The 12,350-nt window shown below is 40.4% G+C and overlaps 1 protein-coding gene across 1 annotated transcript in view; it reads left to right on the top strand.

Moving 5' to 3' along the window:
* LOC140727211 (cilia- and flagella-associated protein 47-like) overlaps positions 1-12,350 on the top strand; it is a 596,979-nt gene that overhangs the window by 295,921 nt on the left and 288,708 nt on the right. Inside the window, exon 39 of the mRNA XM_073044476.1 lies at positions 8,925-8,983. Coding sequence (XP_072900577.1) covers positions 8,925-8,983 — 59 coding nt within the window. The remainder of the gene's footprint in view (positions 1-8,924; positions 8,984-12,350) is intronic.

The following is a 12,350-nucleotide window of genomic DNA, read 5'->3' as shown; positions in this document are numbered from 1 at the left end:
ATTGAGAAAGTAAGAAGACATGGGATCCTAGGGGACTTTGCTTTGTGGATCCAGAATTGGCTTGCTCACAGATGGTTGTAGATGGGGTATATTCTGCATGGAGGTCGGTGACCAGTGGTGTGCCTCAGGGATCTGTTCTGGGACCCCTTCTGTTTGTGATTTTTATAAGTGACCTAGATGAGGAAGTGGAAGGATGGGTTAGTAAATTTGCTGATGATGCAAAGGTTGGGGGTGCTTTTGGATAGTGTGCAGGGCTGTCAGAGGTTACAGCGGGGCATCGATAGGATGCAAAACTGGGCTCAGAAGTGGCAGATGGAGTTCAACCCAGATAAGTGTGAGGTGGATAGTATTAATGGTAAGACTCTTGGCAGTGTGGAAGATCAGAGGGATCTTGGGGTCCGAGTCAATAGGACACTCAAAGCTGCTGCACAGGTTGACTCTGCGGTTAAGAAGGCATATGGTGCATTGGCCTTCGTCAATCGTGGAATTGAGTTCAAGAGCTGAGAGGTAATGTTACAGCTTTATAAGACCCTGGTCAGATTCCACTTGGAGTACTGTGCTCAGTTCTGGTCACCTCACTACAGGAAGGATGTATAAACTATAGAAAGGGTGCAGAGGAGATTTACAAGGATGTTGCCTGGATTGGGGAGCATGTCTTATGAGAATAGGTTGAGTGGACTCGGCCTTTTGTCCTCAGTAGAGATCATTAAGAGCACCAAATTTCTTGGGGTTCACCTGGCGGAGAATCTCACCTGATCCCTCAACACCAGCTCCATAGCAAAGAAAGCCCAGCAGCATCTCTTCTTTCTGCGAAGAATGAGGAAAGTCCATCTCCCACCCCTCATCCTCATCACATTCTACAGGGGTTGTATTGAGAGCATCCTGTGCAGCTGCATCACTGCCTGGTTCGGAAATTATACCATCTCGGATCACAAGACCCTGCAGCGGATAGTGAGTTCAGCTGAGAAGATCATCGGGGTCTCTCTTCCTGCCATTACAGACATTTACACTACATGCTGCATCTGCACAGCAAACAGCGTTATGAAGGATCCCTCGCACCCCTCATACAAAATCTTCTCCCTCCTGCCATCTGGGAAAAGGCACTGAAGCATCTGGGCTCTCACGACCAGACTATGTAACAGTTTCTTCCCTCAAGCCATCAGACTCCTCAATACCCAGAGCCAGGACTAACGCCAACTTACTACCTTCTACTGTGCCTATTGTCTTGTTCATTATTTATTGTAATGCCTGCACTGTTTTGTGCACTTTATGCAGTCCTGGGTAGGTCTGTAGCCTAGTGTAGTTTTTTTTCTGTATTGTTTCTAAGTAGTTCAATGTAGTTTTTGTACTGCTTCATGTAGCACCATGGTTCTGAAAAACAATTTTTACTATGTACTGTACCAGCAGTTATGGTCGAAATGACAATAAAAAGTGACTTGACTTGACTTGACTTGAAGCAGCCGAGGATGAGAGGTAACCTGATAGAGGTGTATAAGATGATAAGAGGCATTGATTGCGTGGATAATCAGAGGCTTTTTCCCAGTGCTGAGATGGCTAATACGAGAGGGCACAGTTTTAAGGTGCTTAGAAGTAGGTATAGAGGAGATGTCAGGGGAAAGTATTTTATGCAGAGAATGGTGAGTGCATGGAATGGTCTGCCGGCAACAGTGGTGGAGGTGGATACAATAGGGTCTTTTAAGAGACTCCTGGATAGGTACATGGAGCTTAGAAACATAGTGGGCTATGGGTAACCCTAGCTAATTTCTAAAGTAAGTACATCTTCGGTACAGCATTGTGCTGTAGGTTTTGTATGTTTTTATGATAAGATTTTAAAGTGGGCTGTCCGACATTATCTCAGAAACTATAAATAATTGTCGTCTTCTTTTACCTAAGACTTACAGAATCAGTGGCGAGAGACAGGAAACATATAACGATCAGTAACCTGGTGTTACATAGTTTTATAATAATTTGCAGGCAAATGTTTTCCTGTCTTTAGTACAAACTTTGTAAATACAATGCTTCAATATACTAGTGCTGTGTTTGTGTACAGGAGGATGTATTCTCCTTTTATTGACAGAATAGGCTGTAACTGAATTGAGGCCTGTGTTCATCCTGTGGCCTTTCATGTTATTAAAGGCAGAATGAGTGGCCAGGAACCAAAGGCATCACTGTCTGATGTACAGTGTTTTGCCCGTCCAAATAATACATACATTTTTCCACCAGATGTGGAGAGTTGTATGTTCATTGTAAAGTCTTCTTTGTTCTGCTATAGATCGTGTTTGTAAAGGCTTTCTTTGAAACAGTGATACTGAATTATAAAAACATTGGAAATATAAAGATGGAGTTAAAGGGAATGTGAAAATAGGAAAAGTTAAAAAGGACAACAGAATCAATGGAGCAGAAAGCTCAAGAAGAGATCATATAGTATGGCCAAGTGAAATAGGGAGTGATATGAAAGGTGAGGGGAGTAATGAATTAAAAGTATTATATATGAATGCACGAAGTATAAAGAATAAAGTAGATGAGCTTGAGGCTCAGTTGGAAATTGGCAAGTACGATGTTGTGGGGATAACAGAGACAGGGCTTCAAGCGGACAGGGCCTGGGAAATGAATATTCAAGGATATACGTCTTATCGAAAGGACAGACTGACGGGCAGAAGGGGTGGGGTGGCTCTATTGGTGAGGAATGATATTCAGTTCCTTGCAAGGGGGGACATAGAATCAGGGGATGTAGAGTCAGTATGGATAGAACTGAGAAATTCTAAGGGTAGAAAGACCCTAATGGGAGTTATCTACAGGCCCCCAAACAGTAGTCTGGATGTAGGGTGTAAGTTGAATAAAGAGTTATAATTGGCATGCTGCAAAGGTAATGATACTGTTGTCATGGGGGATTTCAACATGCAGGTAGATTGGGAGAATCAGGATGGTACTGGACCCCAAGAAAGGGAGTTTGTGGAGTGCCTCTGAGATGGATTCTTGGAATAGCTTGTACTGGAGCCTACCAGGGAGAAGGCAATTCTAGATTTAGTGTTGTGCAATGAACCGGATTTGATCAGGGACCTCGAGGTAAAGGAGCCATTAGGAGGTAGTGACCATAATATGATATGTTTTAACCTACAATTTGAGAAGGAGAAAGGAAAATCGGATGTGTCAGTATTACAGTTGAACAAAGGGAACTATGGAGCTATGAGGGAGGAGCTGGCCAAAGTTCAATGGAACAATACCCTAGCAGGGAAGACAGTGGAACAACAATGGCAGGTATTTCTGGGAATAATACAGAAGGTGCAGGATCGGTTCATTCCAAAGAAGAAGAAAGATCTCAAGGGGAGTAAGGGGCGGCCGTGGCTGACGAGGGAAGTAAAGGACAGTATAAAAATAAAAGAGAAGTATAACATAGCAAAGATGAACGGGAAACCGGAGGACTGGGAAGGTTTTAAAGAGCAACAGAAGATAACAAAAAAGGCAATACACCAAGAAAAAATGAAGTATGAAGGTAAACTAGCTAAGAATATAAAGAAAGATAGTAAAAGCTTCTTTAGGTATGTGAATAGCAAAAAATAGTTAAGACCAAAATTGGGCCATTGAAGACAGAAACGGGTGAATTTATTATGGGGAACAAGGAAATGGCAGATGAGTTGAACAGGTACTTTGGATCTGTCTTCACTAGGGAAGACACAAACAATCTCCCAGATGTAATATTGGCCAAAGGAACTAGGGTAATGGATGAACTGAAGGAAATTTATATTAGGCAAGAAACAGTGTTGGATAGACTGTTGAGTCTGAAGGCTGTTAAGTCCTCGGGACCTGATGGTCTGCATCCCAGGTAATTAAGGAGGTGGCTCTAGAAATCATGGACGCATTGGTAATCATTTTCCAATGTTCTATAGATTCAGGAACAGTTTCTGCTGATTGGAGGGTGGCTAATGTTGTCCCACTTTTCAAGAAAGGAGGGAGAGAGAAAACAGGGAATTATAGACCGGTTAGCCTGACGTCAGTGGTGGGAAAGATGCTGGAGTCAATTATAAAAGAGGAAATTACAACACATTTGGATAGCAGTAGAAGGATCAGTCTAAGTCAGCATGGATTTACAAAGGGACAATCATGCTTGACTAATCTTCTGGAGTTTTTTTGAGGATGAAACTATGAAAATGGACAAGGGAGAGCCAGTGGATGTAGTGTACCTGGACTTTCAGAAAGCCTTTGTTAAAGTCCCACATAGGAGATTAGTGGGCAAAATTAGGGCACATGGTATTGGGGGCAGAGTACTGACATGGATTGAAAATTGGCTGGCTGACATGAAACAAAGAGTAACGATTAACGGGTCCCTTTCGGAATGGCAGGCTGTGACCGGTGGGGTACCACAAGGTTTGGTGCTGGGACCGCAGCTTTTTACAATATACATTAATGATTTAGATGAAGGGATTAAAAGTAACATTAGCAAATTTGCCGATGACACAAAGCTGGGTGGCAGTGTGAAATGTCAGGAGGATGTTATGAGAATGCAGGGTGACTTGGACAGGCTAGGTGAGTGGGCAAATGTATGGCAGATTCAGTTTAATGTGGATAAGTGTGAGGTTATCCACTTTGGTGGAAAGAACAGGAAGGCAGATTACTATCTAAATGGAGTCGTTAGGAAAAGGGGAAGAACAACGAGATCTAGGTGTTCTTGTACATCAGTCAATGAAAGCAAGTATGAGGACCTATATTCATCTTTTAATACACAAAGCCTTTTCTGAATTTAAAATGTAGGATTGTATGGTCAGCATCAATTGGGAAATGGTTTCATGAAAGAACCAGCTGTTGGGAAATCTCCCTGCATTCACTGTAGCTGAAAATTGATTCCTTTTTAAAATTTCTTTTGCAATCCTTGTCAAATGATTTGAAAGTAATGGTAAGAAAAGGCAATTGATATTAGGTCCAATGATGCCCAGAATTTACAGATACCATTGTATTTCTTATTCTTCCTGTGTTACAATAAGACTGTAAGACCATGAGACATAGGAGCAGAATTAGGCCATTTAGCCCATTAAGCCTACTCCGACATTCCATCATGTCTGAATTTTTATCCCTCTCAACCCCATTCACCTGCCTTTTTCCCACAAACATTAACACCTTGACTAATCAAGAACCTTTCCAACTCCGCCTTAAATGTACCCAATGTCTTGGCTGCTACAGCCATCTGTGGCAATGAATTCCACGGATTCACCACACTCTGGCTAAAGAAATTCCTCCTCAACTGTGTTCTAAAGGGACATCCCTCCAGTCTGAGGCTGCACCCTCTGGTCCAAGACTCCCCCATTATAGGAAACATTCTCTCCACATCCACCCCATCTAGTCCTTTCCATATGTAGCAGGTTCCTATGAGATCACACCTCATTCTTCTAAACACAGGCAAGTAAAGACCTGGAGTCATCAAATGCTCCTCATCCCTATAATAGATCTCTCTATTTCTGCACTTCTTGGATCAGCACTCCCTAGTCGCTTGCCTAGACTAATTGTTAATTCTCTTATTAGACATACTCTGAGAATATAGGCCCAGTTTAGAAAATTTAAAGATCTTCAAGGTTTCTCCCTTTCTAGTCCTATCTTGCATAATCATCTTTTCTTACCTTCTATGCATGATTCAACATTTCATGATTGGTATAGAATGGGCATTAGGCATTTTGAAGATCTTTTCATTGATAATTGTTTTGCAACTTTTCAACAACTTTCTGCAAAGTTCAATCTACCTAATGCCCACTTCTTTAGGTACCTTCAAATTAGAAATTTCATTAATCCTTTATTACCCAACTTTCCTGCGATGCCTGAGAAAAACGTTGTGGACCTGTTTCTTTCTATTAATCCATTGGGTAAAGGCTTAATATCTTTTATTCGTGATAAATTAGTGCCCCTACGGCATGCCCCCTTTGATAAAATTAGAACGGCTTGGGAGCATGACTTAAATGTTTCTTTATCTGATGTGGTTTGGGACTCAATTCTCAAGTCAGTTAATTCAACCTCTCTTTATGCTCGCCATTGTCATTTACATAGGGCTCACATGTCCATATCTAAATTGTCTGGATTTTACCCTAACATTAGTCCTGTTTGTGATAAGTGTAAAGGTGGCGAGGCTTCTCTTATCCATGTGTACTGGGCCTGTCCTAGTCTAGAGAAATTTTGGAGAGAAGTTTTGTTAACCTTTTCCCATATTCTTAATTGCCACTTAGAACCTAACCCTCTGATTGCTCTTTTTGGTACCTTGGTTGAGGTGGATATACATTTGAGTCTGACTAAACGTCGTACATTATCTCTTGCTTCTCTTTTGGCTAGACGTTTAATTCTTCTTAGGTGGAGAGATGTTGCCCCACCCACCCATGCTCAATGGCTTAATGATATTATGTCCTGTTTAGACCTTGAAAAAATTCAATACTCACTTCTCAATTCGGACATAAAGTTTCATAAGGTGTGGGGACCTTTTCTTGAATATTTTCATAAGTCCTCGTTAGATTAAATCTTTTTTTTCAGTCCCTTACTTTCAGCTTTTTATTTCTTTCTTTGGTAGTAGGCATTATTATTTTTTTGTTCTTATTTTCATTTACAGTTTTGGGGGTTTGAACGCTCCGATTAATATTTCTTACATCTTGGAGTGGTTGGTCTGGAGCTTTTTTTTCTCTGCGGGAGGGGGTGGATACTAACTTTACATGATTTTACTTTGGGTACTTTTCATCATTGTTTTGAACTATATTATTTTATGTTTATCTTACACTGTATTAATCTTTATTTTGCTGTTGGGCTTTTGTTGTAGTGATTGTAGAAATGCATTAAAAAATCAATTAAAAAATGCTCCTCATCCCCAGAATTATTCTCATGAATCTCCTCTGGACCCTCTCCAATGCCCAGCACATCACTTCTTAGATAAGAGGCCTAGAGCTGCTCAAAATATTTCAAAAGTGGTCTGACCAGTGCCTTATAAAGCCTCAGCATTACAACCTTGCTCTTATATTCTAGTCCTTTTGAAATTGCACTTGCCTTCCTTATCACAGAATCAACCTACAAGTTAAACCTTAGGGAATCCTCCACAAGGACTCCCTAATCCTTTTCCACATCCGATTTTTGAATTTTCTCCCCATTTAGAAAATAGTCTATAACACATTCCTACCAAAGTGCATAACCATACACTTACAATTTGTCTAAGTCCTTCTGCAAACTCCCTGCCTCTTCAACATAAACTGCCCCTCTACCTATCTTTGTATTGTTCCCAAATATGGCCACGAAACCATCAAATCTGTTATCCAAATCAATGACATATAGTGTGAAAAGAAACAGTCACAACATTGACCCCTGTGAAGTACCACCACTCATTGGCAGCCAACCTGAAAAAGCCCCCTTGATTCCCACACTTTGCTTCTTCCAATCAGGCAATCTTCTATCTATGCTGGTACCTTTGCTGTAATACCATAGACTGTTAAGTAGCGTCATGTGCGGCACCTGGTCAAAGGCTGTCTGAAAATCAAACTAGACAATATCTACTACTCTTCTTTGTCTATTCCACTTGTTAATTCCTCAAAGAATTCCAACAGATTTGTCAGGTAAGATTTTCTTTTAAGGAAATCATGGTGACTTTGCCTATTTTATCATGCGCCTCCAGGTACCCCAAAACCTTATCTTTAATAATGGACACCAACACTTTCTCAAACATTGAAGTCAGGCTAATTTGGTCTATAATTTCCTTTCTTTATGTTCATCCTTTATTTAAGAGTGGAGTGACATTTGCAATTTTCCAGTCCTCCATAACCAATCCAGAATCTGGTGATACTTGAAAGATCATAACTAATACCATCACAATTTCTTCAGCTACCTCTTTCAGAATTCAGGGGTGTAGTCCCTCTGGTCCAGGTGATTTATTTACCTTCAGACCTTTCAGTACTTTCTCCTTAGTAATAGCTACACTCATTTCTGTCCCTTGATACTCTTGAATTTCTGGCACACTGCTGGTGTTTTCCACAGTGAATACTGAGCAAAATGCTTATTAAGTTCATCCATCATTTCTTTGTCACACATTACCACCTCTCCAGTATCATTATCCAGCAGTCCGATATCTAATTGTGCCTCTTTTTTACTCTAATACAGTGTATCTGAAAATACTTTTGATGTCCTTTTTATATTATTGGCTAGCTTACCTTTATATTTTCATCTCTTCTCTCTTTATGGCTTTTTTTAGTTGCTTTTTGTTGGGTTTTAAAAGCTTCACAATCCTCTAACTTCCCACTAATGTTTACTTTATTATATGCCCTCTCTTTTCCTTATATGCTGTCTTGGCTTCCCTTGCCACCCATGATTGTCTCATCCTTCCTTTAGAATACTTATTTATCTTTGGGACATATCTATCCTGGACCTTCCCAATTGTCCCTAGAAACTCCAGCCTTTGATGTTTTGCCGTCATTTCTGCTAGTGTCCCCTTCCAATCAACTTTGGCCAGCTCCTCTCCCATGCCGGTGTAATTCCACTTACTGCACTTCCTCCACTATCCACCTATCTGACTCCAGCTTCTCCCTCTCGAACTGCAGGATGAGTTCTGTCATATTATGATTACTGCTTCCTAAGGGTTCATTCCCTTAAGCTTCCTAATCAAATTACACAACTCCCAATACAGAATTGCCTTCCCCTAGTGGTCTCAACCACAAGCAGCTCTGGAATTCCATCTCATTGTTATTCTACAAATTCCATTTCTTGGGATCTAGCACCAATCTGATGTTCAAGGTCTGCATAGCGAAATTCTCCATCACTATTTTAACATTGTCTTTTTCACATGCCTCTCCTATTGTAATTTATATCCCATATCCTGGCAGCTGTTCTCACTGGTATGCTATTTTTTATAAAAAGGTTGCATTTAGTATTAATTTATTTACTTCAATGCATATAAGTAATTGTCTTCTGTTTTATAGTGACTCACCTGCTGAATTTGAAAACGGAATGGACAATCAAAGTGTGAATCTAAAAGACAGTAAGTTCTTTGCAGGAATAAAACTATATTATAAGGAACACTTGATAATAATATATTTTCTTTTGACAATTGCGTTATTGGGTATGATGTAAGAGAAACATGACCTTATTGTATTGTTCTGAATTGGTTCCACTCAACGTAACATTGGATTCACAAAAAACTGATATAACAATGAAAAATTACTTGTCTGCAGTTTGAGTTAACCTTGTGTGGTTAACGTTTCACTCTGCTACATGATAATTGATCCATATATCTAATAAGATCAGGCAAAGTCTTCATTTCAGTTTAAGTGAAGCAATTCAAGTTTAATGAGATTCATTAAGTTCAAATTGGTTGGTAGTTCTGTTAAAACATTAGAAGATTTACTTCGGGTTGACAGTGCAATTTTGTTTAAATTTAAATCTGAGCTGGTGTTTTACATTGCTTAGAACAACAGGTATGTAGTGACAACCCAAACATCTTTTCATGAAACCCATTGTTTTAGGAGATATGAACTGTCTTTAAGGTAGTTCACATAATAGAATGTTTAAAATTTGCTTTACCACGTGTTTTCATTGGAAATAGATCAGTCAGCTTGGGTCATTATGTATAATTACAAACATTTCTTAACAGGTGTTTATGTAAAATAAGAGGAAGTTTTGAAGAAGTATTTCTTCTCTCTTGTTTTTCATTTTCAAATCCCATCTGTCACCAACAATCATTCCACAGTCAAAGTCACTTAGATCACATTTCTTCCCCATTCTGATATTTGGTTGGAACAAGAACGTAACCTTTTGACCATGCATGCATGCTTTTATGCATTGAATTGCTACCACATGATCGGCTAATTAGATATTTCATTAACGAGCAGGTGTACAGATATACATAATAAGGTAGATACTGAGTGTACATCCATATTAGCTTAAATATCTGGTCAAATTATGATTACCTTTCTGTAATTTTGTTCATACATCAATATGCCAGACTTGTGTTTACATTGCATTATTAAGTTGCTTCACAGAGGCATGGCTCACCCTTAGCACTCCGGACTCAGCACTCCAGCCCAAGGGCTTCACTATCCACCACTTGGATCAGACAGCAATATGACACAAACACAGAATAGGTGGTGTTTGTTTCATGATTAATTCATTGTGATGCACAATCCTGCTCACCTGACATGGAATGTCTGGTAATCAAGGGATGTCTATTCTATCTTCTGAAGGAGTTCCTTGTGGTCATCCTGTTAGTAGTGTGCATTCCACTGCTGGCAAGTGTGAAGCTAGCAATGGAGGAACTGAGTGCTGTGATCAACAGTGGTATGACAGTGCACCCTGATGCCTTCCTTATCATTGTGAAGAACTTTAACCAGGATAACTTACAGAAATCACTGACAAACCACCACCACATGTCACTCTGGAACCAGAGGAACTAACACACCTGATCATTGTTATACCATTATCAATAATGTTACCTTGCCATTCCATGCGCACGTTTTGGCAAGTCTGATCACCTGGCTGTACTTCTACTCCCGGCACATAAGTGGAGACTGAGGACGCAACACCATGACCTTGAAGCTGTGGATTTACAGGACTGCTTTGAATTAGTGGACTGGACCATACTCAAGGATTCATACTTCACATCTGAATTAATCACCAACTTCAAGACTTAAATGGATGATTGTGTGCTTTCAAGAATATATTGAGTCTTCCCCAACCAGAAGCTATAGATGAATCAAGAGATTCAAAGTCTGCTGAGGGCTAGATCTGTAGAGTTCAAGACTAGCAATCCAGATCTCTATAAGAAGTCCATTTATGACCTACAGAAGGCCATTTTGAAGCAGAAAAACAATTCCTATATGATTCTATATGATTCCCCACAGTATCTGGTGACTGATCTCTGTGTTGGAGGCCTGCTATCAGAACATCCTTCAAGAGGGTAAAACCTTGCAAAGTGTCAGAAGACTGTGTAGCTAGAAGAGTGCTGAAAGTCTATTGCAACCATTTGGAGTGTTCATGGAGATCTTCTACCTCTCACTACTGAGGTTTCCACTTGTTTCAAGAGCAGGATGAGCTGCCTGAGCAAGGGCCTGAACCAGCTGTAGTTTGCCTGCCACCATAACAGGTCTACAGCAGAAGAAATCTCATTGGCTCTCCGCTCAGCTTTGGAGCACCGAGACAAAAGGAAAGCATACAACAGGCTGCTGTTTATCAATTAAAACTCACTATTAATCAACGAGCTTCAAAACCTAAAACTCTGTAACACCTTCTGATCCTCAGCTTCCTTATTGGGAGATCACAGTTAGCGCTGACTGGTAATAGCATGTCCTTCTTACTAACAGTCAATTCAGGTGTGACTCAAGGATGCATTCTTTGCTCACTGCTCTACTCTCTCTACACTTGTATCTGTGTGGCAAGCAACAGCTGAAATGCCATCTATAATTTTTTTAATGACAACACTGTTGGGAGAATCTCAGATGACAACAAGAAGACAAACAGAAATGAGATAGGTTTGCTGTTGCAACAACAACCTTGCACTCAACCTCAGAAAGATCAAGGAATTAATTGTAAACTTTAGGAAGGGGAAGTTAGGAAAATTTACACAGTCTCCATTAAAGGGTCAACAGTAAAAAGGGTGAGCAGCTTCAAGTTCCTTGACTGTCAATATCTCAGAGGATCTACCCCTGCCACTACATGTTGCTGCAGTCACAAAGAAGACATGCCAATGACTCTTACTTCATTAAATTAGGAATGTAACAAAAAAACTTTTGCAGATTTCAATATGGTGGAGAGCATTTTGACTGGCTGCATCACAGCCTGGTATTGAGCCTCCAGTACATAGGATTGCAAGAGGCTGCAAAGGGTTGTAGACTCAATCAGTTCATCACAGGTAATACCCTGTCATCGAGGACATCTTCAAGAGGCAGTGCCTCAATAAGTCAGCATCAATCATTAAAGACCCTAACCATCTGGAGCATGCCCTCTTCGCCTTACTGCCATCAGGGAAGAAGTACAGGAGTCTAAAGATGCATACACTGCATTTTAAGAACAGCTTCTATCCCTCTATCAGATTTTAGAATAGTCATGAATCCATAAATACTCCCTCATTTTTCATCATTTTTGTCTTGAGCAGTTGTGTGGAGTTATCCAGTGCATGTTTAATCTGAGTCTAGGCCTGGAAATGGTCCAGACTATGTGGAAAACATCATGAATGGTCCCAGTACCGAAGAAGGGCCAACAGGAAGTCTTGAATGACTACTGTCCAATGGCCCTGACCTCACACATCATAAAGGTCCTGGCCCACTTCTGATACATGGTCAGATTAGCCCTTGATCCCCTGCAGTTTTCCTACCAGGAGCACATTAGAGTCGACAATGCTGTCATCTATCTGC

The sequence above is a fragment of the Hemitrygon akajei genome, chromosome 5 (assembly GCF_048418815.1).
Source record: "Hemitrygon akajei chromosome 5, sHemAka1.3, whole genome shotgun sequence".
NCBI classification, from domain to species: domain Eukaryota; kingdom Metazoa; phylum Chordata; class Chondrichthyes; order Myliobatiformes; family Dasyatidae; genus Hemitrygon; species Hemitrygon akajei.
This window is presented reverse-complemented; position numbering and strand designations above follow the sequence as displayed.